Source organism: Haliotis cracherodii, unplaced genomic scaffold, assembly GCF_022045235.1.
Source record: "Haliotis cracherodii isolate W230 unplaced genomic scaffold, xgHalCrac1.p SCAF_2, whole genome shotgun sequence".
Taxonomy (NCBI): domain Eukaryota; kingdom Metazoa; phylum Mollusca; class Gastropoda; order Lepetellida; family Haliotidae; genus Haliotis; species Haliotis cracherodii.
Genome location: NW_027266275.1, coordinates 24,346,365 through 24,366,987, shown reverse-complemented (window position 1 = coordinate 24,366,987; position 20,623 = coordinate 24,346,365). Strand labels below are relative to the sequence as shown.

At 42.8% G+C, this 20,623-nt stretch overlaps 1 protein-coding gene across 2 annotated transcripts in view; it reads right to left on the bottom strand.

Annotated features, from left to right (window-relative positions):
- LOC139467863 (zinc finger ZZ-type and EF-hand domain-containing protein 1-like) overlaps window positions 1-20,623 on the bottom strand; it is a 93,926-nt gene that overhangs the window by 15,588 nt on the left and 57,715 nt on the right. For both annotated transcript variants that reach the window (XM_071249371.1, XM_071249372.1), the window contains exons 55-66: window positions 19,552-19,595; window positions 16,256-16,474; window positions 14,379-14,506; window positions 13,508-13,578; window positions 11,757-11,838; window positions 9,714-9,826; window positions 9,445-9,616; window positions 8,770-8,901; window positions 6,984-7,095; window positions 5,252-5,439; window positions 4,283-4,576; window positions 1,540-1,640 (exon numbers count right to left, since the gene is read on the bottom strand). In XM_071249371.1, coding sequence (XP_071105472.1) covers window positions 1,540-1,640; window positions 4,283-4,576; window positions 5,252-5,439; window positions 6,984-7,095; window positions 8,770-8,901; window positions 9,445-9,616; window positions 9,714-9,826; window positions 11,757-11,838; window positions 13,508-13,578; window positions 14,379-14,506; window positions 16,256-16,474; window positions 19,552-19,595 — 1,656 coding nt within the window. The remainder of the gene's footprint in view (window positions 1-1,539; window positions 1,641-4,282; window positions 4,577-5,251; window positions 5,440-6,983; window positions 7,096-8,769; window positions 8,902-9,444; window positions 9,617-9,713; window positions 9,827-11,756; window positions 11,839-13,507; window positions 13,579-14,378; window positions 14,507-16,255; window positions 16,475-19,551; window positions 19,596-20,623) is intronic.

Sequence of the window (20,623 nt, the reverse complement as noted above, 5' to 3'; positions counted from 1 at the left end):
CAGGGAATGATTGGTCAAACTGGGACAGGGAATGACTGATCAAACTGGAACAGGGAATGATTGGTCCACACAGGACAGGGAATGATTGGTCCAACTGGGACAGGGATTGATTGGTCCACACAGGACAAGGAATGATTGGTCCAGCTGGGACAGGGAATGATTGTTCCACACAGGACATGGAATGATTGGTTCACACAGGACAGGGATTGATTAGTCCACACAGGACAGGGAAAGATTGGTCCACACAGGACAGGGAATGATTGGTCCACACAGGACAGGGAATGATTGGTCCCCACAGGACAGGGAATGATTGGTCCACACAGGACAGGGAATGATTGGTCCAACATGGACAGCGTATGACTGGTCAAATGGTTGGGATGCTGACCAAATGGACGGTAAATGACTTGTCCAAAAGGGACATGTATATTGAATGATTGGCCAATCTTAAACTGGGCCATGGAAATTAACAAAAACTGCCTCCAGTCCTTGGAATGATTGGTCTAAAATTGAGAAGAATTGAGTGTTTCATAAGACAGGGAGGGGCAGGGATGAGCGGTTATGGATCGGAACAGCGATACGGAAATGCTGCGGGCAAAAAGACTGGTGAAGGTGGGGCAGGGACTTCAGTGCTGTCACTATGCTGGGCAGGCACCATGCTCAGTGTTGTGTTAAGGCTGGGGCGTGGAAACGCTGTGATGCTTAAATCAAGTATTGGGCGGGGAGTTGTATGTGATGGTAAGTAACAGAGGAGGAGGAAAAGAATGGTCATCAAAATGATGATATTAAAAAGACAGAATTCTTAAAATGAATATTGATAACTTCAGTGACATAGGTCAAACTTTGATATCATTGTAACACATGAAACATAAGCTTCACCACAAGCTTCACACTTCATAAGCACAAAATAATACCAACATTTTCAAACTATATTGCATTACATACTGAGTATTAGTGAGTGAGTGAGTTGAGTTTAACGCCGCTTTTAACAGTATTCCAGTTATATCACGGCGTGTCAGCTTAATTTTTGGAGGAAAGCCCGAAGTGATGCAGGTCTCAGACGTTTGGCACTTCGGTGAAACCCACGAGCACGGGTATGGTGCTGACAAACCTAGAAACATAATTGGGGCGAACCAGGATTCGAACCCACAATCATAGGTTTCTGACGTGTCCAGGGGACGCAACTTTGCATACTGAGTATTAAGAAAATACTTATCAGCTTGTTGTCTAATAAAGCATATAAATGAGTAACATGTTAAATAATCATTATCATAAAGATGAGGGTAAGTTCAAATAGTACTGTGAGATATCCGTACATTGTAAGGAAGAAAGCAATAGCAGAGTTATCAGGGTAGGAGTGATGAATTCATTTGCTGCATCAAATTAATATGAAAAACTCAAACTTCCCTAAATCAGAAAAGTAGCAAAATGTACAACAGCATAAAATGCTGATGAAGATACCATCTTAGAATACTGTCAGCAACAGCCAGATGATGAGGCCTTGAGGTGAATATGAAGAAGCAATAATGGTATGGCACATACTTCTCTACAATGGCTTTCATTACCGCCTCCAGGTTCCCGTCATTCATATCAAACATCACCCGCAGCACGGACAAAGGCACTTTCAACTCATGGTGCAGAGCCTGAAAGAAGTCACCGCTTATACAGAAACATTGGAAACAAGCGTATAGCCCACGAAGTCCTCTATATCCCCCGCCCATATTAACACATTATGGTCCTAAACCAGGTAACTGACCCAACATTTTTCTCAGCCCATGTCAAAATAGCTGCAATGGAAATTCTAAAATATACATTTCTAAAACTCCTTAATATCAAATGGCACCAGTTCAGTATGTGCTTTATATACAGACATGCAATGTTTGGCAAGGAAATATTTAACAGTTTATTTGTTATACTCCATAAGTGAACCCACCCTATATTAAAACTTAAATCCAACTTGTTGCCATGGAAACGTAAAAAATAAAAAATTCTAAAAGTGCAAAATATCAAAAGGCACCAGTTCAGTATGTGCCTGGTAGACATGCAAAGTTTAGTAAGAAACGGTTTTTGAGTTACGCTCTGGAAACGAACACCACCCTTATAAAACCTAAGTCAAACTTGTTGCCATGGAAACATAAAAAATAAAAATGTCTAAAATTCCTAAATAGCAAAAAGCACCAGTTCAGCATGAGTCTGATAGACATGCAAAGTTTTGTTAGAAAGTATTGAATGGGTTTTGAGTTATGCTCTGGAAACGAACTCTACCCAAAAGAACCTAAGTCCAACTTGTTGCCATGGAAACATAAAAAATAAAAAATTCCTAAATAGCAAAAGGCACCAGTTCAGTATGTGCCTGGTAGACATGCAAAGTTTTGTAAGAAAGTATTTAACAGTTTTTGAGTTACGCTTCGGAAATGAACACCACCCTTAAAGAACGTAAGTCCAACTTGTTGCCATGGAAACGTAAAAAATAAAAATTTCTTAAACTCCTTAATAGCAAAAGGCATCAGTTCATGAGTCTGATAGACATGCAAAGTTACGTAGAGAAATATTTAAGAGTTTCTGAGTTATGCTCCTGAAACGATTTCGGGACGCATGCACACACACACACACGGACGGACGGAATCCAATTTCAATATCCCCCACCAACTTCGTTGGGGCGGGGGATAATTAACAATTAGTTAATGTACTGTAGAAAAGAGTTAGGGATCATGGAACATATTTTAAGAAACTCTTCACTACCAAACATTGTCCCCCAAAATATTCATGATCCCTAAAATCGTCGCACTCAGCAATATTCCGGCTTTATGATGGCGGTCCGTAAATAATTGGATCCAGTGATTGACATTATGAGCATGGATCCACGGAATTGGGATATATGACATGCATCAACCAAGTCAGCGAGCCTGACCACCCGATCCTTTTCGTTGACTCTTACGACAAGCATAGTCGCCTTTTACAGCAAGTATGGGTTGCTGAAGACCTATTCTACCCCAGATCTTCACGGGTCTGGATGAGATAGAACTGGACTCCAATGTACAGTAGTGCTTGACCCTACACAGAGGGGGGACAGTTGGGATTCCTGCAACAACCAACTCTGCAGGGGCAGCAGCTTGCTGGACACCCAGCAAGATCCGAGTTAGAATTGGTCTTCAGCAACCCAAGCTTGACACAAGAGGCGATTAACGGGCTCGAGTGGTCAAACTCGCTGACTTGGTTGATGCATATCATCATATCCCATCTGCATGTATAATGCTCATGATCTCAATCACTGGATTGTCTGGTCCAGACTCAATTATTTAGATCATATAGCTGGAAAATTTCTACTGGAGTGAGTAAGAGAGTATGGTTTTACGCCGCTTATAGCATTATTCCAGCAATATCATGGCGGGGGACACCAGAAATTGGCTTCACACATTGTACCAATGTCGGGATTCGAACCCAGGTCTTCGGTGTGATGAGCAAATGCTTTAACCACTAGGCTACCCGACCCGATCAAACCCCGGATCTTCCGCTCTCTGGGCGGATGCTCTATCACTAAACCACGGAGGTGATCTCGAGACTGACACATCCTTGGACATTCCTGATTGTGATGAAAACTGTGTGCACTGTTTTAGTGCTGACAAAGATCATACAATCTTAACTACCCTGCAATTCATTTCTAACAATGACAGTGCTCAACCTACTTGAAGCCAGACATGGACTGTCTGCCCCTGGTGTGCAACTGTTGCCAAGTCCCTCACGAACATTTATTTTTTCATTGAGTTAAGTCTATTTGAATACTCTCCTTTGAAGGGGTGCCAAGTAATGGTCTTCAAAATATATATATATAATATGTTAATTTCATATACAAAAATATTCATGGTCCCTAAAATGTTGGTCAGTTTCTCTTGTAAATTCAGCCTTCTAACTTATTACTATACCAGTGAGTGAGTATGGTTTTACGCCGCTTTTAGCAATATTCCAGCAATATCACGGTGGGGGACACAAGAAAAGGACTTCACACATTGAACCCATGTCGGGAATCGAACCTGGGTCTTTGGCGTGACGAGCGAATGCTTTAACCACTAGGCTACCCGACCGCCCCTATTACTATAACAATTAATACAATAATTCAATAACAAGTTTTCACCACAAAACTCTTTGAGACTTTCATTTGATTCAGTCTGGAACTCGCATGTAGAACCATGATCCTAAATGGTTAAAATCTAAATATACGACCTAATATGGAGTCAACATCAATGAGAACATATGGAATATTTTCATGATATACAAAGGCACTGACCTCAAACAATGACTTGGTCTTTTCGTCCATGACGCCAAACACCTCCTTGTCATTTCCCTCCCAGGATGTGTCTGAGTCAGAGGAAGACGAGGAGGAGGAAGAAGAGGAAGACAAGTTCAGCTCCTCGTCAAGGTCATCGTCTTCATTGCGGTTCTCGTCGTCACTGCATTTACTGGAGTTGTCATCTTTCACTGGGTCTTTCTTCCTGCTGGGATCGTCCTTGCACCCGGGTAGTTTCGTTTTCTTTACAGGATTTGCTGACCCGTCATGGGTGTAGAGCATGAGTGACAGGACCTGGAGGCAGCAATGGAACTCATGTCAGGTCATGTCAGGTCACGTCAGGGCAATATAGATATATGTGTGTGTACATGCATGCATGCTTGTTGCTTAACGCCTCACTCAGCACTATTCCAGCTGCAGTAAACTTCACTTATAACGAACACGCTTATAACGAACTGACGAATATGTTTGTTTTTTTATTCCCTGGGTCTTTGCTGTATATGTGTTGTATATATGCTTATAACGAATCACAGTTATAACGAACTAAAATTAGTGGTCCCTTTGAATTTGTTATAACCGTAGTTTACTGTATATGGCAGTGATCTGTAAATAATCAAGTCACTCGATGCAATTACGAAAAGAAAGGCATGCAATCAACCTTAATGAGTGAGAAAAACATTTCATGTATTTTTGCTTGCAAATACAGGAAAGACGTAATGTTTCCTGCTGTGCAAAGGCTCTTGCACGAGGTATGGTTTGCCTAACAACTGGTTGGGATGGCTGACAGTGAAGAGGACACCTGTTGAAAACCTAAGGATTTTTAAGTGTGATTATAGCCAAAGTACTTGTATTTGCTATGATATAATAGAGGTAGGGTATTTGAAGGCCTCACATATTGTACCTTCATATTCCCAAGTTAATCTGGACAATAGTCAAATCTAAAAAGGCTATTTTCAAGAGCAGGAGTACCTCCAGATCCTTGAGCAGCCACTGCTGGCTGAAGCCGGTGCCCTTGCTGGCTACAAACACCAGGGACTGGATGAACTCAGGCTTGAAGAAGTTGTGAGTCAGGCATTTCTCCCCTGCCTTCAGACTGTTGTTGAGCACCTTCAGTGCCAAGGACAGCACCCACATGTTCTCCACACTGTTTTCTTCACCTTCACAACACAGACATTGGGTCAAAAGTGGAACAAGCACTATTTGGGTCTTTGAATGGCATTAAGAAGTGATGCACACAAGGAAGAAAATTTATGGATGACAACGTTCTTATTAAGTGACACAACGTTTAGGAGTATATGCTTACTCCTTCATCAGGTGAATTTATGCGATGAATCAGAGAAAAATAATATGTACCTGTAAGAACAACAAAAGTAATAAGATAAAAAGGGTGGAAACTTAACGAGGGAAGCCATCAGTTAATTGGTGCTGATGGGTGATTAGCAATGGACAAATGGAAGCTAACACTTAACAGTTAATTAGCGCTGATAGGTGATAGCTGGACATGAATTATCACTGACTGAAAATAGGCAATGGGCAAACAGGAGGCAGGGGGTAATTAGCAAGACAAGATAATTTTTATTCAGTATAGAGGCTTGGGCCCAAAATACAGACATAATAAGGTTTCATTTCTTAGTGCTATTTTACACACGCCCGCCCGACCACCTGCCCGTCCGCCCGCCCGACCGACCGCCCGTCCGCCCGCACGCCCGCACGCACGCACACACTATGTAGAATTCTTGGAAAATAGGTATATTAAGTGGTATTGAACATATTTCTTATTTTGTGCACATTGAATAGGTATAAACAGAGATCACTTATTGTTTGTGTATTTTGAGTGTTCATAATATTTATGAATATGTTCACTGCACTGTCATTTCTGATGTATTTACTAATATACTTTTTTCGAATATAGGTATATGCATCACATACAAGTAAAACATGAATCTCGTCTTCTAAATACATTTTGTCATTTAGCCTATGATGAGGACATAGTCTTAAATGGTATGGTATATTAGTGTATCTTCCTGTTTCTGTCATAAGTCTAAAAGTGGCAAAGAACAAAGACGTAGGTGACGTCTGTCTGGACTTGCAGGTGTGATCAGTGATGACATAAGAACTCTTGTCTTGACCCCAGCAGTGACAATTCACAGGATGTAATTAGTGTTTGAATGACATTGTTTATATACTTGTTACAAGTGCTGCTCAATAAACAGTGGTGTTGAATACATAGTTGTTTGTTTTCAGCGTATGTCTAAGTAGGTATTCCTGTTATCCAAAATGTCTTATTGTTGATATAAATGCGATGTTTAATAATGCGATCAAAGACCACTTGCACTTTTTGCATTTAATTTACGCTTGCGTTAATTTCAAGATTTACAGTACATGTATTTAGAAACCAGGCAATACTGATTAACAAGGTTCCAGTGTTCATACAACTGTTTAGCAATGTTTGATGGAGTAGAAAGTTTTAACCACCCACTTTAGTCTCGAAAGCCTGTTTGATGAACTATGTCCATCACTGTATTAATGAGCAGCAAAAACTAGCAACATAGTTGTTTTACAAGCACAACCCAGATCAGTAAAACACCACCACAAGACACCACTTATTTCTGCTGCAAACTCTGCAAGCAATTGCTTATTTTCAGCCTTACAACCTCAAGCTGCATTGGGATGACCAGAGTCAGTGAAGTGAGGTCCTTACCTGCCCTGAGTTTGGTGACGGTGTCCATGATGATTCCAGTGAACTCCGACATGTGCTCCGTGTCCCAGGCCTCGGCCGTCTCGCTCACACACATCACATACTGATCCTTGACCTGCATAGACGAGGCATCAGTTAGATTAGGGGAGGGACTTGTTGCAAGTGAAGAGTGTTTACTAACAGACGCATCAGAGTGAGTGAGTGAGTATGGGTTTACGCTGCTTTTCGCAATATTCAAGCAATATCATGTGGGAAACACCAGAAATGGGCTTCACAGATAGTACCCATGTAGGGACTTGATCACGGGTCTTCGGTGTGATGAGTGAACGCTTTAACCATGAGGCTACCCGACCGCCCCAGATGCATCAGATCAGGGGAGGGACTTGTTGCAAGGGATGAATCAGATCAGGGGAGGGACTTGTTGCAAGGGAGGCATCAGATCATGGGAGGGACTTGTTGCAAGGGAGGCATCAGATCAGGGGAGGGACTTGTTGCAAGGGATGAATCAGATCATGGGAGGGACTTGTTGCAAGGGAGGCATCAGATCAGGGGAGGGACTTGTTGTAAGGGAGGCATCAGATCAGGGGAGGGACTTGTTGCAAGGGAGGCATCAGATCAGGGGAGGGACTTGTTGCAAGGCAGGCATCAGATCAAGGGAGGACTTGTTGCAAGGGAAGCATCAGATCATGGGAGGGACTTGTTGCAAGGGATGAATCAGATCATGGGAGGGACTTGTTGCAAGGGAGGCATCAGATCATGGGAGGGACTTGTTGCAAGGGAGGCATCAGATCATGGGAGGGACTTGTTGCAAGGGAGGCATCAGATCAGGGGAGGGACTTGTTGCAAGGGAGGCATCAGATCAGGGGAGGGACTTGTTGTAAGGGAGGCATCAGATCATGGGAGGGACTTGTTGCAAGGGATGAATCAGATCATGGGAGGGACTTGTTGCAAGGGATGAATCAGATCAGGGGAGGGACTTGTTGCAAGGGAAGCATCAGATCAGGGGAGGGACTTGTTGTAAGGGAGGCATCAGATCAGGGGAGGGACTTGTTGCAAGGGAGGCATCAGATCATGGGAGGGACTTGTTGCAAGGGATGAATCAGATCATGGGAGGGACTTGTTGCAAGGGAGGCATCAGATCAGGGGAGGGACTTGTTGCAAGGGAGGCATCAGATCAGGGGAGGGACTTGTTGCAAGGGATGAATCAGATCAGGGGAGGGACTTGTTGCAAGGGAAGCATCAGATCAGGGGAGGGACTTGTTGCATGGGAGGCATCAGATCAGGGGAGGACTTGTTGCAAGGGAGGCATCAGATCAGGGGAGGGACTTGTTGCAAGGGAGGCATCAGATCAAGGGAGGGACTTGTTGCAAGGGAGGCATCAGATCAGGGGAGGGACTTGTTGCAAGGGAGGCATCAGATCAAGGGAGGGACTTGTTGCAAGGGAGGCATCAGATCAAGGGAGGGACTTGTTGCAAGGGAGGCATCAGATCAGGGGAGGGACTTGTTGCATGGGAGGCATCAGATCAGGGGAGGGACTTGTTGCAAGGCAGGCATCAGATCAGGGGAGGGACTTGTTGCATGGGATGAATCAGATCAGGGGAGGGACTTGTTACATGTGAGAGTGTTTGCGACAGATGCATCTATCATATATGCTAGGAACGTATTAGCAATGACAGATACTGAAACAGTTTTACATCCATTAAACCTTCTGGTTATGAGAGTAAGTATTTGATTAAAGTGAGATCTCTTTCAGCATAACCACTTGGCATGGGACAAAGTAAATCCATACTATATGCCGTTTCCTTGTCTTGAGGTCAACAACCAGAGTGCGATACTTGTCCGGGAAGTGTTTGATGACCACTCCATTCTTTGCTTCCAGTGTGGTGTGTGTGTAGTGGACCAGCGTCCCCATGGTCAACACCTGCCAAACAATCAACATCATCACACAGGCTTTATGGATGTGCCAGTAATACAGCCTCCAATACCATACAACCCCCACAGACAAATTCAGGATGTAACACAAGCATGTACTAAGGTTAAAAAATATAATAGTGTTGGTTCTCAGGCACCGCCCACAGCATCATAGTGTTTCGGTTTTATTTTCCATTTTAAAAAAATCAAAACATCAAAATACTTTAAAAAAATGCAATCCAATATAGCACACAGTTACTTCCCTTTACATATGCACTGCTTTACTGCACATGTTGTGTTATGGTCATGGCGGCAATAGGAGTTTGAATGCTTGTTAATGTGGGGAGGCCCTTACCCAGGTTGATGGTACACAACTGCTGATTTCGTCAAATACTAGTGTGAACAAGCAAAACAAACCAAAAAAACAGCACCCGCCCGCCCTATTTTTTCAAAAGTCGTTGTCTCAGAACCTATGCTTTTTTAAGCCTAAGCAAGAAACACCTCAGTATTCAGAACACATGAAGGAGACGCTTCACCATGTCAAGAGACACACCTCAGGAAAGCCAGCCATCACGAACATGGCGAAGATGGAGGATAGTTCTGGCTTCTGTCGGAGACTCTGGACACAGGATGAGATGTGATGGTGGACAACAGACTTCCACTGGTCCGAGTTGGACAGTGTCCCCAGGATCCGAGCCATGGAGCAGGCCCACTCCAGTCCACTCCTACAGGAACAGAACACATCAGAGGTCACATCACCATGGTGGCAGGCACTATTCAACATCTCCATCAAAGAATATCAGTTTGAGCCCTTTGACATACCTCTCGAGACAATAGGCTCCAAATCTAAACAGGTGATTGACAGTTGTCTCCCCTTCTGTGGAACTCTCCTTCACTCCTGCCGTCAACACCTTCCTCACCGATTCATCAGCAACCTTTAACAAGAGTGATGTCTCCAATTTACACACAGAATAAAAAGGAACATGTCCCAAGGACACCTAAGGCAGTGACTTACATTAGCTTCTGGTGATCCTCCTTAGAATTCTTTCATTTCCAGGAAAAGCATAAGCATGTTTTTTAACCAAAATAGCATTACCTATTCTTGTATGCAGCGATTTTTGACATACAGGCTTCCTGCCTCATGACATACAGGCTTCCTGCTTCATGACAAGCAGTCTCATAACATACAGGCTTCTTGCTTCATGACATGCAGGCTTCCTTCTTCATGACAAGCAGTCTCATAACATACAGGCTCCTTGCTTCATGACATGCAGGCTCCCTGCTTCATGACATGCAGTCTAATGACGTACAGGCTCCCTGCTTCATGACATGCAGGCTTCCTGCTTCATGACATACAGTCTAATGACATGCAGGCTCCCTGCTTCATGATATACCGGCTCCCTGCTTCATGACATACAGGCTTCCTGCTTCATGACATACAGGCTCCCTGCTCCAAGACATACAGGCTCCCTGCTTCATGACATGCAGGCTCCCTGCTTCAAGACATACAGGTCCCTGCTTCATGACATGCAGGCTTCTTGCTTCATGACATAGAGGCTGTTTAATGACATACAGGCTACATGACATACAGGCTCCCTGCTTCATGACATACAGGTCCCTGCTTCATGACATACAGGCTCCCTGCTTCATGACATGCAGGCTTCCTGCTTCATGACATACAGTCTAATGACATGCAGGCTCTCTGCTTCATGATATACAGGCTCCCTGCTTCATGACATACAGGCTCCCTGCTCCAAGACATACAGGCTCCCTGCTTCATGACATGCAGGCTCCTTGCTTCAAGACATACAGGTCCCTGCTTCATGACATGCAGGCTTCTTGCTTCATGACATAGAGGCTGCTTAATGACATACAGGCTACATGACATACAGGCTCCCTGCTTCAAGACATACAGGTCCCTGCTTCATGACATGCAGGCTCCCTGCTTCAAGACATACAGGTCCCTGCTCCAAGACATACAGGCTCCCTGCTTCATGACATGCAGGCTCCTTGCTTCAAGACATACAGGTCCCTGCTTCATGACATGCAGGCTTCTTGCTTCATGACATAGAGGCTGCTTAATGACATACAGGCTACATGACATACAGGCTCCCTGCTTCAAGACATACAGGTCCCTGCTTCATGACATGCAGGCTCCCTGCTTCAAGACATACAGGTCCCTGCTCCAAGACATACAGGCTCCCTGCTTCATGACATGCAGGCTCCTTGCTTCAAGACATACAGGTCCCTGCTTCATGACATGCAGGCTTCCTGCTTCATGACATAGAGGCTGCTTAATGACATACAGGCTACATGACATACAGGCTCCATGCTTCAAGACATACAGGTCCCTGCTTCATGACATGCAGGCTCCCTGCTTCATGACATGCAGGCTTCCTGCTTCAAGACATACAGGTCCCTGCTTCAAGACATACATGTCCCTGGTTCATGACATGCAGGCTCCCTGCTTCAAGAAATACAGGCTCCCTGCTTCATGATATGCAGGCTTCCTGCTTGAAGACATACAGTCTTCCTGCTTCATGACATACAGGCTCCCTGCTTCAAGACATACAGGTCCCTGCTTCATGATATGCAGGCTTCCTGCTTGAAGACATACAGTCTTCCTTCTTCAAGACATACAGGTCCCTGCTTCATGATATGCAGGCTCCCTGCTTGAACACATACAGGTCCCTGCTCCATGACATGCAGGCTCCCTGCTTCATGACATAGAGGCTGCTTAATGAGATGGAACAAATAACTTCTGGAACAAATAACTGTTATTTCAAAATTTCAATTGGGCAACTCTTGGTTCAGAGTGTCGGTGAAAGTATGCATAGCCTGCACGTTAATTGTAGAATGGTTTACCTTGGTAGAACTTTTAGCCAGCAACCTCCCAAGTAGCCCCATGGCCAGGTGTTGTGTGTTCAGCTCATGGCCGCTCTCACCCCTACATGGGACACAAGGTTCATATATTTAGTATAAACATGCCTACAAGGAGACAAATAGTAAGGAGAAAATGTTATTGACTGGTCCAGCTGAGGTACTGTCATTAAAAGTGCACTTTCTCAGCAGAGAGGAGCCCTTGCCATGCATACCCCTAGTACCTAGATATCCAAGAAATTCACACGCAGTGAAACCTGTCTGTCTTGGTATCTGGTAGCTGTGGTGACAGGATATCCATTTTCACAATTTTATTGATATTGCTTCAAATAAGTTCACTGATGGCAGTCAGGGTAAATCACACATCCTAACATCATGTCTACTGCATGGAGATGGTGAGTGAGTATGGTTTTACGCCGCTTTTAGCAATATTCCAGCAATATCACGGTGGGGGACACCAGAAATGGGCTGGACACAATGTGACATTGTACCCATGTCGGGAATCAACCCGTGTCTTCGGCTTGTGACGAGTGACGCTTTAACAACTAGGCTACACCACCGCCCCGTGGAGATGGTGAATACCAAGCATGTAGGATGTCTGCCCATCATTGCTGAGTGCGTAAAACAACCAACCAACACAGGAACCAGCCAACCTCACCATCAACCACATTCTCATTGTGCAGACCGCCTCTGTGGTCTAGTGGTAGAGCGTCCACCCCGAGAGCGGAAGGTCCGGGGTTCGATCCCTGACTGCGTCATACCAAAAGACGTTAAAAGATGGTACTTGCTGTTACCCTGTCTGGCGCTCGGCATTAAGGGGCTAAAACAAGGACTGGTCGGCTCGGAGTCAGTATACTGTGTCTCAGTGGGGTATTCATGTTAAACTGCGGCTTTGTATCTCAGTGAGCTAGCACTATAAATCGGCATCAGTCTGGACTGGTAAAGCAGCCACACAAACACACACACATACATGCACGTCGCTATATAAGTGTAATTATCTTGGATGCGACGTTAAACTCCTTTTTCACCTCACCTCACCTCATTGTGCAATTACGTGAATGCAATCAACCAGATCTGAAACCTGGAATTCATAATAGAATAACTTAATCACATTGTTAATTTGGCAAATTCAAAAACGATTTTGCTTTAAAAGCTCAGGATATCTGAATGATGGAAAACCATGTAATAGTATCTGGCGGATTAGAAACACATCAATAACACAATACATGACCGGTGAGGTGAAATGGGTTTAATGTAGCATTCAAGATGACTGCACTTACATAGTGCTTGAACATGTATGTGTTTGTGGCTGCTTGTACTAGTCCAGACTAATGCAGGAATTAAAATGCTAGCCCACTGAGATACCATGGCACAGTTTAACATGGATACCCCATTCAGACACAGTATTCAGTGAGTGAGTGAGTATGGTTTTACGCCGCTTTTAGCAATATTCCAGCAAATTCACGGCGAGGGACACAAGAAATGGGCTTCACACATTGTACCCATGTCGGGGATTGAACCCGGGTCTTCAGCGTGACGAGCGAATGCTTTAACCACTAGGCTACCCGACCGCCCCACAGTATTCAGACTCTGAGCCAGGTAACAACAAGTACAATCTTTCAAGTCTTTTGATATGAACCAACGACCTTCTGCTCTCCAGGCAGATGATCTATTCACCCAATAGATTATTGGTCCCAATACAAGACAAGGATTGAATAAAGAAACAGAAGACCTACTTGGCAATCTTGAAGAGCATGTCCAGAAAACTGCCTGTGGTGAAGTTATACGTCTCCCCAGTCAGGGACTCCTGTGACAGAACAAAAGCTCTCATGAAGGTCCTCTAGAAAACATACTATCAAAACAAGCAATTGGGATACGATGACATGCATCAACCAAGTCAGCGAGCCTGACCACCCAATCCCGTTAGTCGCCTTTTACGACAAGCATAGTCACCTTTTACGGCAAGCATGGGTTGCTGAAGACCTATTCTACCCCGGAATCTTCAGGGGTCTCTAATACTGTACCAGGGATAATTCTAGGGTGGGGTCTTGTGCTTTTAGCCCCTAAAATTGAAAAAAGGCCCACATTTCCAAATACAATGGGCCATTTTAACATTGTGCTGTATAGGCAAGTGAAGATGTATCCCTGGAATATCTAAAAGGGCCCACATAAAGGGCCCACATAAAGGGCCCAGTCACATTAGTTATGCATAGTAGTTACTGAGCTGGTGTTACAACGCCTTTCAACAGTATTTCAGTCAAACAAGACATGTCATCTGAATAAGTGTGGACAACCTGCATTGATGCAGGTCCTAGATATGTGTTACTGTATGTGGTGAAACCCATGAGTACAGTACAACGCAGACAAATCAGGATTTATAATCAGAGAAAGTCTGGGACTGAACCGACAGTCAGCTGATCCTGGCATGGCTAAGGGGCACAAGTCTGCACACAGAATTTTGAAGGCAAAACCATTCTCAAATTCACCGAGATGAATGTCTGACGTCTTTGTCCGGATATCTGATATCCATCACTATAGCATTACCTGTATGGATTCACTGACCACACAGTACACAAGTCAAGACCAGCTTGCGTCCAGTGTACCTACTTTGTTTTCTGATGGAATCATGGCTCCCAACAATCCCATTATCCTCTCCTGTGAGTGGATGGCAAAGGCTTCCTCCTGGCGACTCTCCAGAGGCCTTGGTTCTTCCTGTAGCAGCCTCTTACTGCCATCTGTGGTAGACAAAACAAAACACTGTTACAGACAAAACACAACACTGTTGTAGACAAAACACAACACTGTTGTAGACGAAAACAACACTGTTGAAGACAAAACACAACACTGTTACAGACAAAACACAACACTGTTGTAGACAAAACACAACACTGATATAGACAAAAACAACACTGCCGTAGGCCAAACACAACACTGTCGTAGACAAAACACAACACTGTTGAAGACAAAACACAACACTGTTGAAGACAAAACACAACACTGTTGTAGACAAAACACAACACTGCTGTAGACAAAACACAACACTGTTGAAGACAAAACACAACACTGTTGAAGACAAAACACAACACTGTTGTAGACAAAACACAACACTGCCGTAGGCAAAACACAACACTGTTGTAGACAAAACACAACACTGCTGTAGACAAAACACAACACTGTTGAAGACAAAACACAACACTGATATAGACAAAACACAACACTGTTGAAGACAAAACACAACACAACACTGATAAAGACAAAAACAACACTGCCGTAGGCCAAACACAACACTGTTATAGACTAAACACAACACTGTTATAGACTAAACACAACACTGTTATAGACCAAATACAACAGTGTTATAGACACAAAAAAACTCTGTTGTAGAAAAAAAACAACACTGTTGTAGTCAAAACACAACACTGTTGTTGACAAAACACAACACTGATATAGACAAAAACAACACTGCCATAGGCAAAAACAACACTGTTGTAGACAAAACACAACACTGCTGTAGACAAAACACAACACTGTTGAAGACAAAACACAACACTGATATAGACAAAACACAACACTGTTGAAGACAAAACACAACACTGTTGAAGACAAAACACAACACTGTTGTAGACAAAACACAACACAACACTGATATAGACAAAAACAACACTGCCGTAGGCCAAACACAACACTGTTATAGACTAAACACAACACTGTTATAGACTAAACACAACACTGTTATAGACCAAATACAACACTGTTATAGACACAAAAAAACTCTGTTGTAGAAACAACACAACACTGTTGTAGTCAAAACATAACACTGTTGTTGACAAAACACTACACTGAAATGCACAATACTATCAGATAGAATTAACTTTAGCGCACTGGTTAGAGAACATACAGAATGAGATGGTGATAGAGTCTTTGATCCTGATGTGAATAAAACATAATAGATATGTATGTATTTCACAGTCACAGTTTCCATGGTATTACCAGTACCTTCGCATCTAGATCATGTAGAAATGAACAATATACATATTTCTGGGCCAAATAACAAATCAGATTTGTCCCAGCAGAACATATACTAAAGTATGGGTCAAGTCAATCTCATTAGCTTTTTGTGTGAAGATGGGATATTGACACGCCAAATATGGTATTGCCAAATTAGAAACATGATTTAATCAAAATAGCTGTGACAGGTCCACATCTATATGTTCGAAATATCCTTCTTATTGAGTTATACCATTCCCACAAAGATGAGGTGAAATGGAGTTTAACGTCGCATTCAAGATTAATGCACATATGTAGCAACATGCATGCATGGTGTGTGTGGCTGCTTGTACTAGTCTGGAGGCCGCCACAAAGGTGAATTGGAAAGGGGTCAAACATCGTGTTCAAGATTACCGCACTTATAGAGCAACTTGCATGCATGTGTGTGTGTGTGACTGCATGTACTATTTCAGAGACTGCCACAAAGTTTGTCCTACCATCTGCATCATCCGGCACCTTCTCCAGGCAGGATGTGATGAGTGTGATGCACTGGTTCTGTTGCTGGGCAGCCAGCTTCACATAGTCGGGGTCCACAGCTTGACTGCTGCTGTTGTAGATGACGTCCCCCAGTCCCATCGTCAGCGCGGAGAACAGCAGCCACACATGCTGGTGGATGTAGGCCTGGATGAGGGAGTCTGTGGCTTGGGAGGTTTTCACTGGACAGACAAGCATGTCATCAGAACAACATGTCATCAGAACAACATGTCATCAGGAACAACATGTCATCAGGAACAACATGTCATCAGAACAAAATGTAATCAAACATGTCATCAGGAACAACATGTCATCAGAACAACATGCCATCAGGAACAACATGTCATCAGGAACAACATGTCATCAGGAACAACATGTCATCAGAACAACATGCCATCAGGAACAACATGTCATCAGGATCAACATGTCATCAGAACAACATGTCATCAGGAACAACATGTCATCAGGAACAACATGTCATCAGAACAGCATGTCATCCAGAACAACATGTCATCAGGAACAACATGTCATCTGAACAACATGTCATCAGAACAACATGCCATCAGGAACAACATGTCATCAGGAACAACATGTCATCAGAACAACATGTCATCAGAACAACATGCCATCAGGAACAACATGTCATCAGGATCAACATGTCATCAGAACAACATGTCATCAGGAACAACATGTCATCAGGAACAACATGTCATCAGAACAGCATGTCATCCAGAACAACATGTCATCAGGAACAACATGTCATCTGAACAACATGTCATCAGGAACAACATGTCATCAGTACAACATGTCACCAGAACAACATGTCATCAGGAACAACATGTCATCAGAACAACATGTCATCAGGAACAACATGTCATCAGGAACAACATGTCATCAGAACAGCATGTCATCCAGAACAACATGTCATCAGGAACAACATGTCATCTGAACAACATGTCATCAGGAACAACATGTCACCAGTACAACATGTCACCAGAACAACATGTCATCAGGAACAACATGTCATCAGAACAACATGTCATCAGGAACAACATGTCATCAGGAACAACATGTCATCAGGAACAACATGTCATCAGAACAACATGTCATCAAACATGTCATCAGGAACAACATGTCATCAGGAACAACATGTCATCAGGAACATGTCATCAGGACAACATGTCATCAGGAACAACATGTCATCAAGAACAACATGTCATCAGAACAACATGTCATCAGAACAACATGTCATCAGGAACAACATGTCATCAGGAACAACATGTCATCAGAACAACATGTCATCAGAACAGCATGCCATCAGGAACAACATGTCATCAGGAACAACATGTCATCAGGAACAACATGTCATCAGAACAACATGTCATCAGGAACAACATGTCATCAGGAACAACGTCATCAGGGACAACATGTCATCAAGAACAACACAATAAGGTCTTACAATCAGTCTATGAAGCTCTCCCACAGCTTCTGATATTAACAAGCAGATAATTCCTTCTATGTGATTCCATATTGTAAGGAAATGTTAAGAAGCATAGCATAGATAAAATAAACCGGAAAGGTACTCTTTCATAAGCCCCACCCTTGGTAATATAGAAGTTATTATTGCCATCACCCACAATTGATATAGCCTAAAGAATAGCATTAGCCTTACAATATTCTTTGTGAATGATTTTTATATGAATTCCAAACTACTGAAAAAATTCAATAAACACCAATGTGTATAATTTCGTGTATAAAAAATAAAACAAAAATTATTGCCGTCATATCATAAATTTCCTCACAGACAGTACCAGGCCATAGGATCATCCGATGTATAATGTCTTCATGTAATTATAACAAATACCACGGATGCAGTTGTACAAAACAACCTTAGCGCTATGACTGTCGTAAGTCTATGCTAAGGTATGGGAGTTACGATCACCTTAGCGCTAGGATCGCTTTGTACAACGGCACCCTGGACCCATTCCCTATGACACCTTTGTTCATATTCCAGTTTGAATGCCAGGATGCCAGATTTAGCCATACAAATTACACTGATTGCAACAAGCAGCAATATCACCCGTCCTCAACATGGTCCATACAGTCGCAAATAAACCTGGATATGCCTTAAAGCATGCCCCCATACTCAGAAAACTTTTTCTAAAATGTATTTGTAAGTTGTAACTGTCTTCTGATTCAGGATAATATGCTAATCAATGGACGTTAAAGACGCAAATTTTATTTATATGCCACAACAGAGTAACTATAGTCATATGAAAAAAACAGGTGTTCTTTAATTTCTTTTGAGCAGAATATACTGAGGGATTGTTAATATGAGGGCACAATTTGGAATATAGATCTTTGCCAAACTCTCTTTCAGACGGGTGATTTTGATTGGTTGTTGATTCCAAGCTAAGGAGCGACAGAAGCAATGCACTAAGTTAGTAGTAAGAGCGGTGGAGATGGCGACGTAACATTGGAACGAAACTAAGTTGGGGATTGGAGCCAGGCTATTTATGATAACAGAATGGAGATACATGGAGTTCAATAAAGTGAGTGTCCAGGTCTATGTTAAAGTATGGGAGTTACGATCGTCCTAGCGCTACGATTGCTTGAGGGAACATGGCCCTGCTGACTGAGGAGGAACACTGGTGTACTGGGAAGGTCAGCTCAGAATGCAAATACAGCAATCCTTCCTTTGTTTGTTTGTTTGTTTATAGTTAAACGCCGCTCTCAGCATTATTCCAGCCATATGACAGCGGTCTGTAAATACCGGGATGAGAATGGATATTTTACTTCTCCCTGGAAACACCTGGGGTGTTTAGGGAGAAGCCATGAGATTTTAAGAAAATTGTGGTCATTAAAATTTGCAGAAATTTGATAAAGATTCTCCCCTGTAAATAATTGAGCCTGTATCAGACAATCAAGTGATTGACATCATGAGCATCGATCCACGCAGTTGGGATACGATGACATGCATCAACCATGTCAGTGAGCCTGACCATCCGATCCAGTTAGTTGCCTTTTACGACAAGCATAGTCGCCTTTTATGGCAAGCATGGGTTGCTGAAGACCTATTCTGACCCGGATAATCACAGGTCCAGAACAAGCTACCACAAGACTGGTCATGGTAGGAGAAATCATAGTCAAGCATAGTCGCCTCTTACGACAAACACAGTTGCCTTTTAAGGAATGACACATGTGACACCTGAGTGGGGTAAGTCTGGATGATACAGGAGTAAGATGTTGCTGCACTTACATTTAACCAGAGGTATCATGGTAATATCATGGGTTTCCAGATGTCTGAAACCAAAACAAATGAAGTAATAGATAAGTTTAGTGTAAGTCATTTCAATGACAAGCAATGTCTACCTACTGGTCCTTATCACCGAACTACCTCAGAGATCAAGTCTACACGAGGTCTTACATATAGTAGTCAACAAATACCTCAGAGATCAAGTCTACACGAGGTCTTACATATACTAGTCAACAAATACCTCAGAGATCAAGTCTACACGAGGTCTTACATATAGTAGTCAATGAATACCTCAGATCAAGTCTACACAAGGTCTTACATATAGTAGTCAATGAATACCTCAGAGATCAAGTCTACATGAGGTCTTACATATAGAAGTCAATGAATACCTCAGAGATCAAGTCTACACGAGGTCTTACATATTAGTCAACAAATACCTCAGAGATCAAGTCTACACGAGGTCTTACATATTAGTCAACAAATACCTCAGAGATCAAGTCTACACGAGGTCTTACATATAGTAGTCAATGAATACCTCAGAGATCAAGTCTACACGAGGTCTTACATATTAGTCAACAAATACCTCAGAGATCAAGTCTACACGAGGTCTTACATATAGTAGTCAATGAATACCTCAGAGATGAAGTCTACACGAGGTCTTACATATAGTAGTCAATGAATACCTCAGAGATCAAGTCTACACGAGGTCTTACATATAGTAGTCAATGAATACCTCAGAGATGAAGTCTACACGAGGTCTTACATATATTAGTCAACAAATACCTCAGAGATCAAGTCTACACGAGGTCTTACATATACTAGTCAACAAATACCTGAGATCAAGTCTACACAAGGTCTTACATATACTCAACAAATACCTCAGAGATCAAGTCCACACGAGGTCTTGCATATACTACTCAACTTTTGATTGGGATAATCAGATACGTATTCTACATGTATTTAAACATGAACTTGACATGTTGTGAGGATTAATTTTAAGAATCATGGCAAAATTACCATATCCCCATCAACACTGGTGTGCAATACAACACACCTGAATGTGTGAATCCCTGAC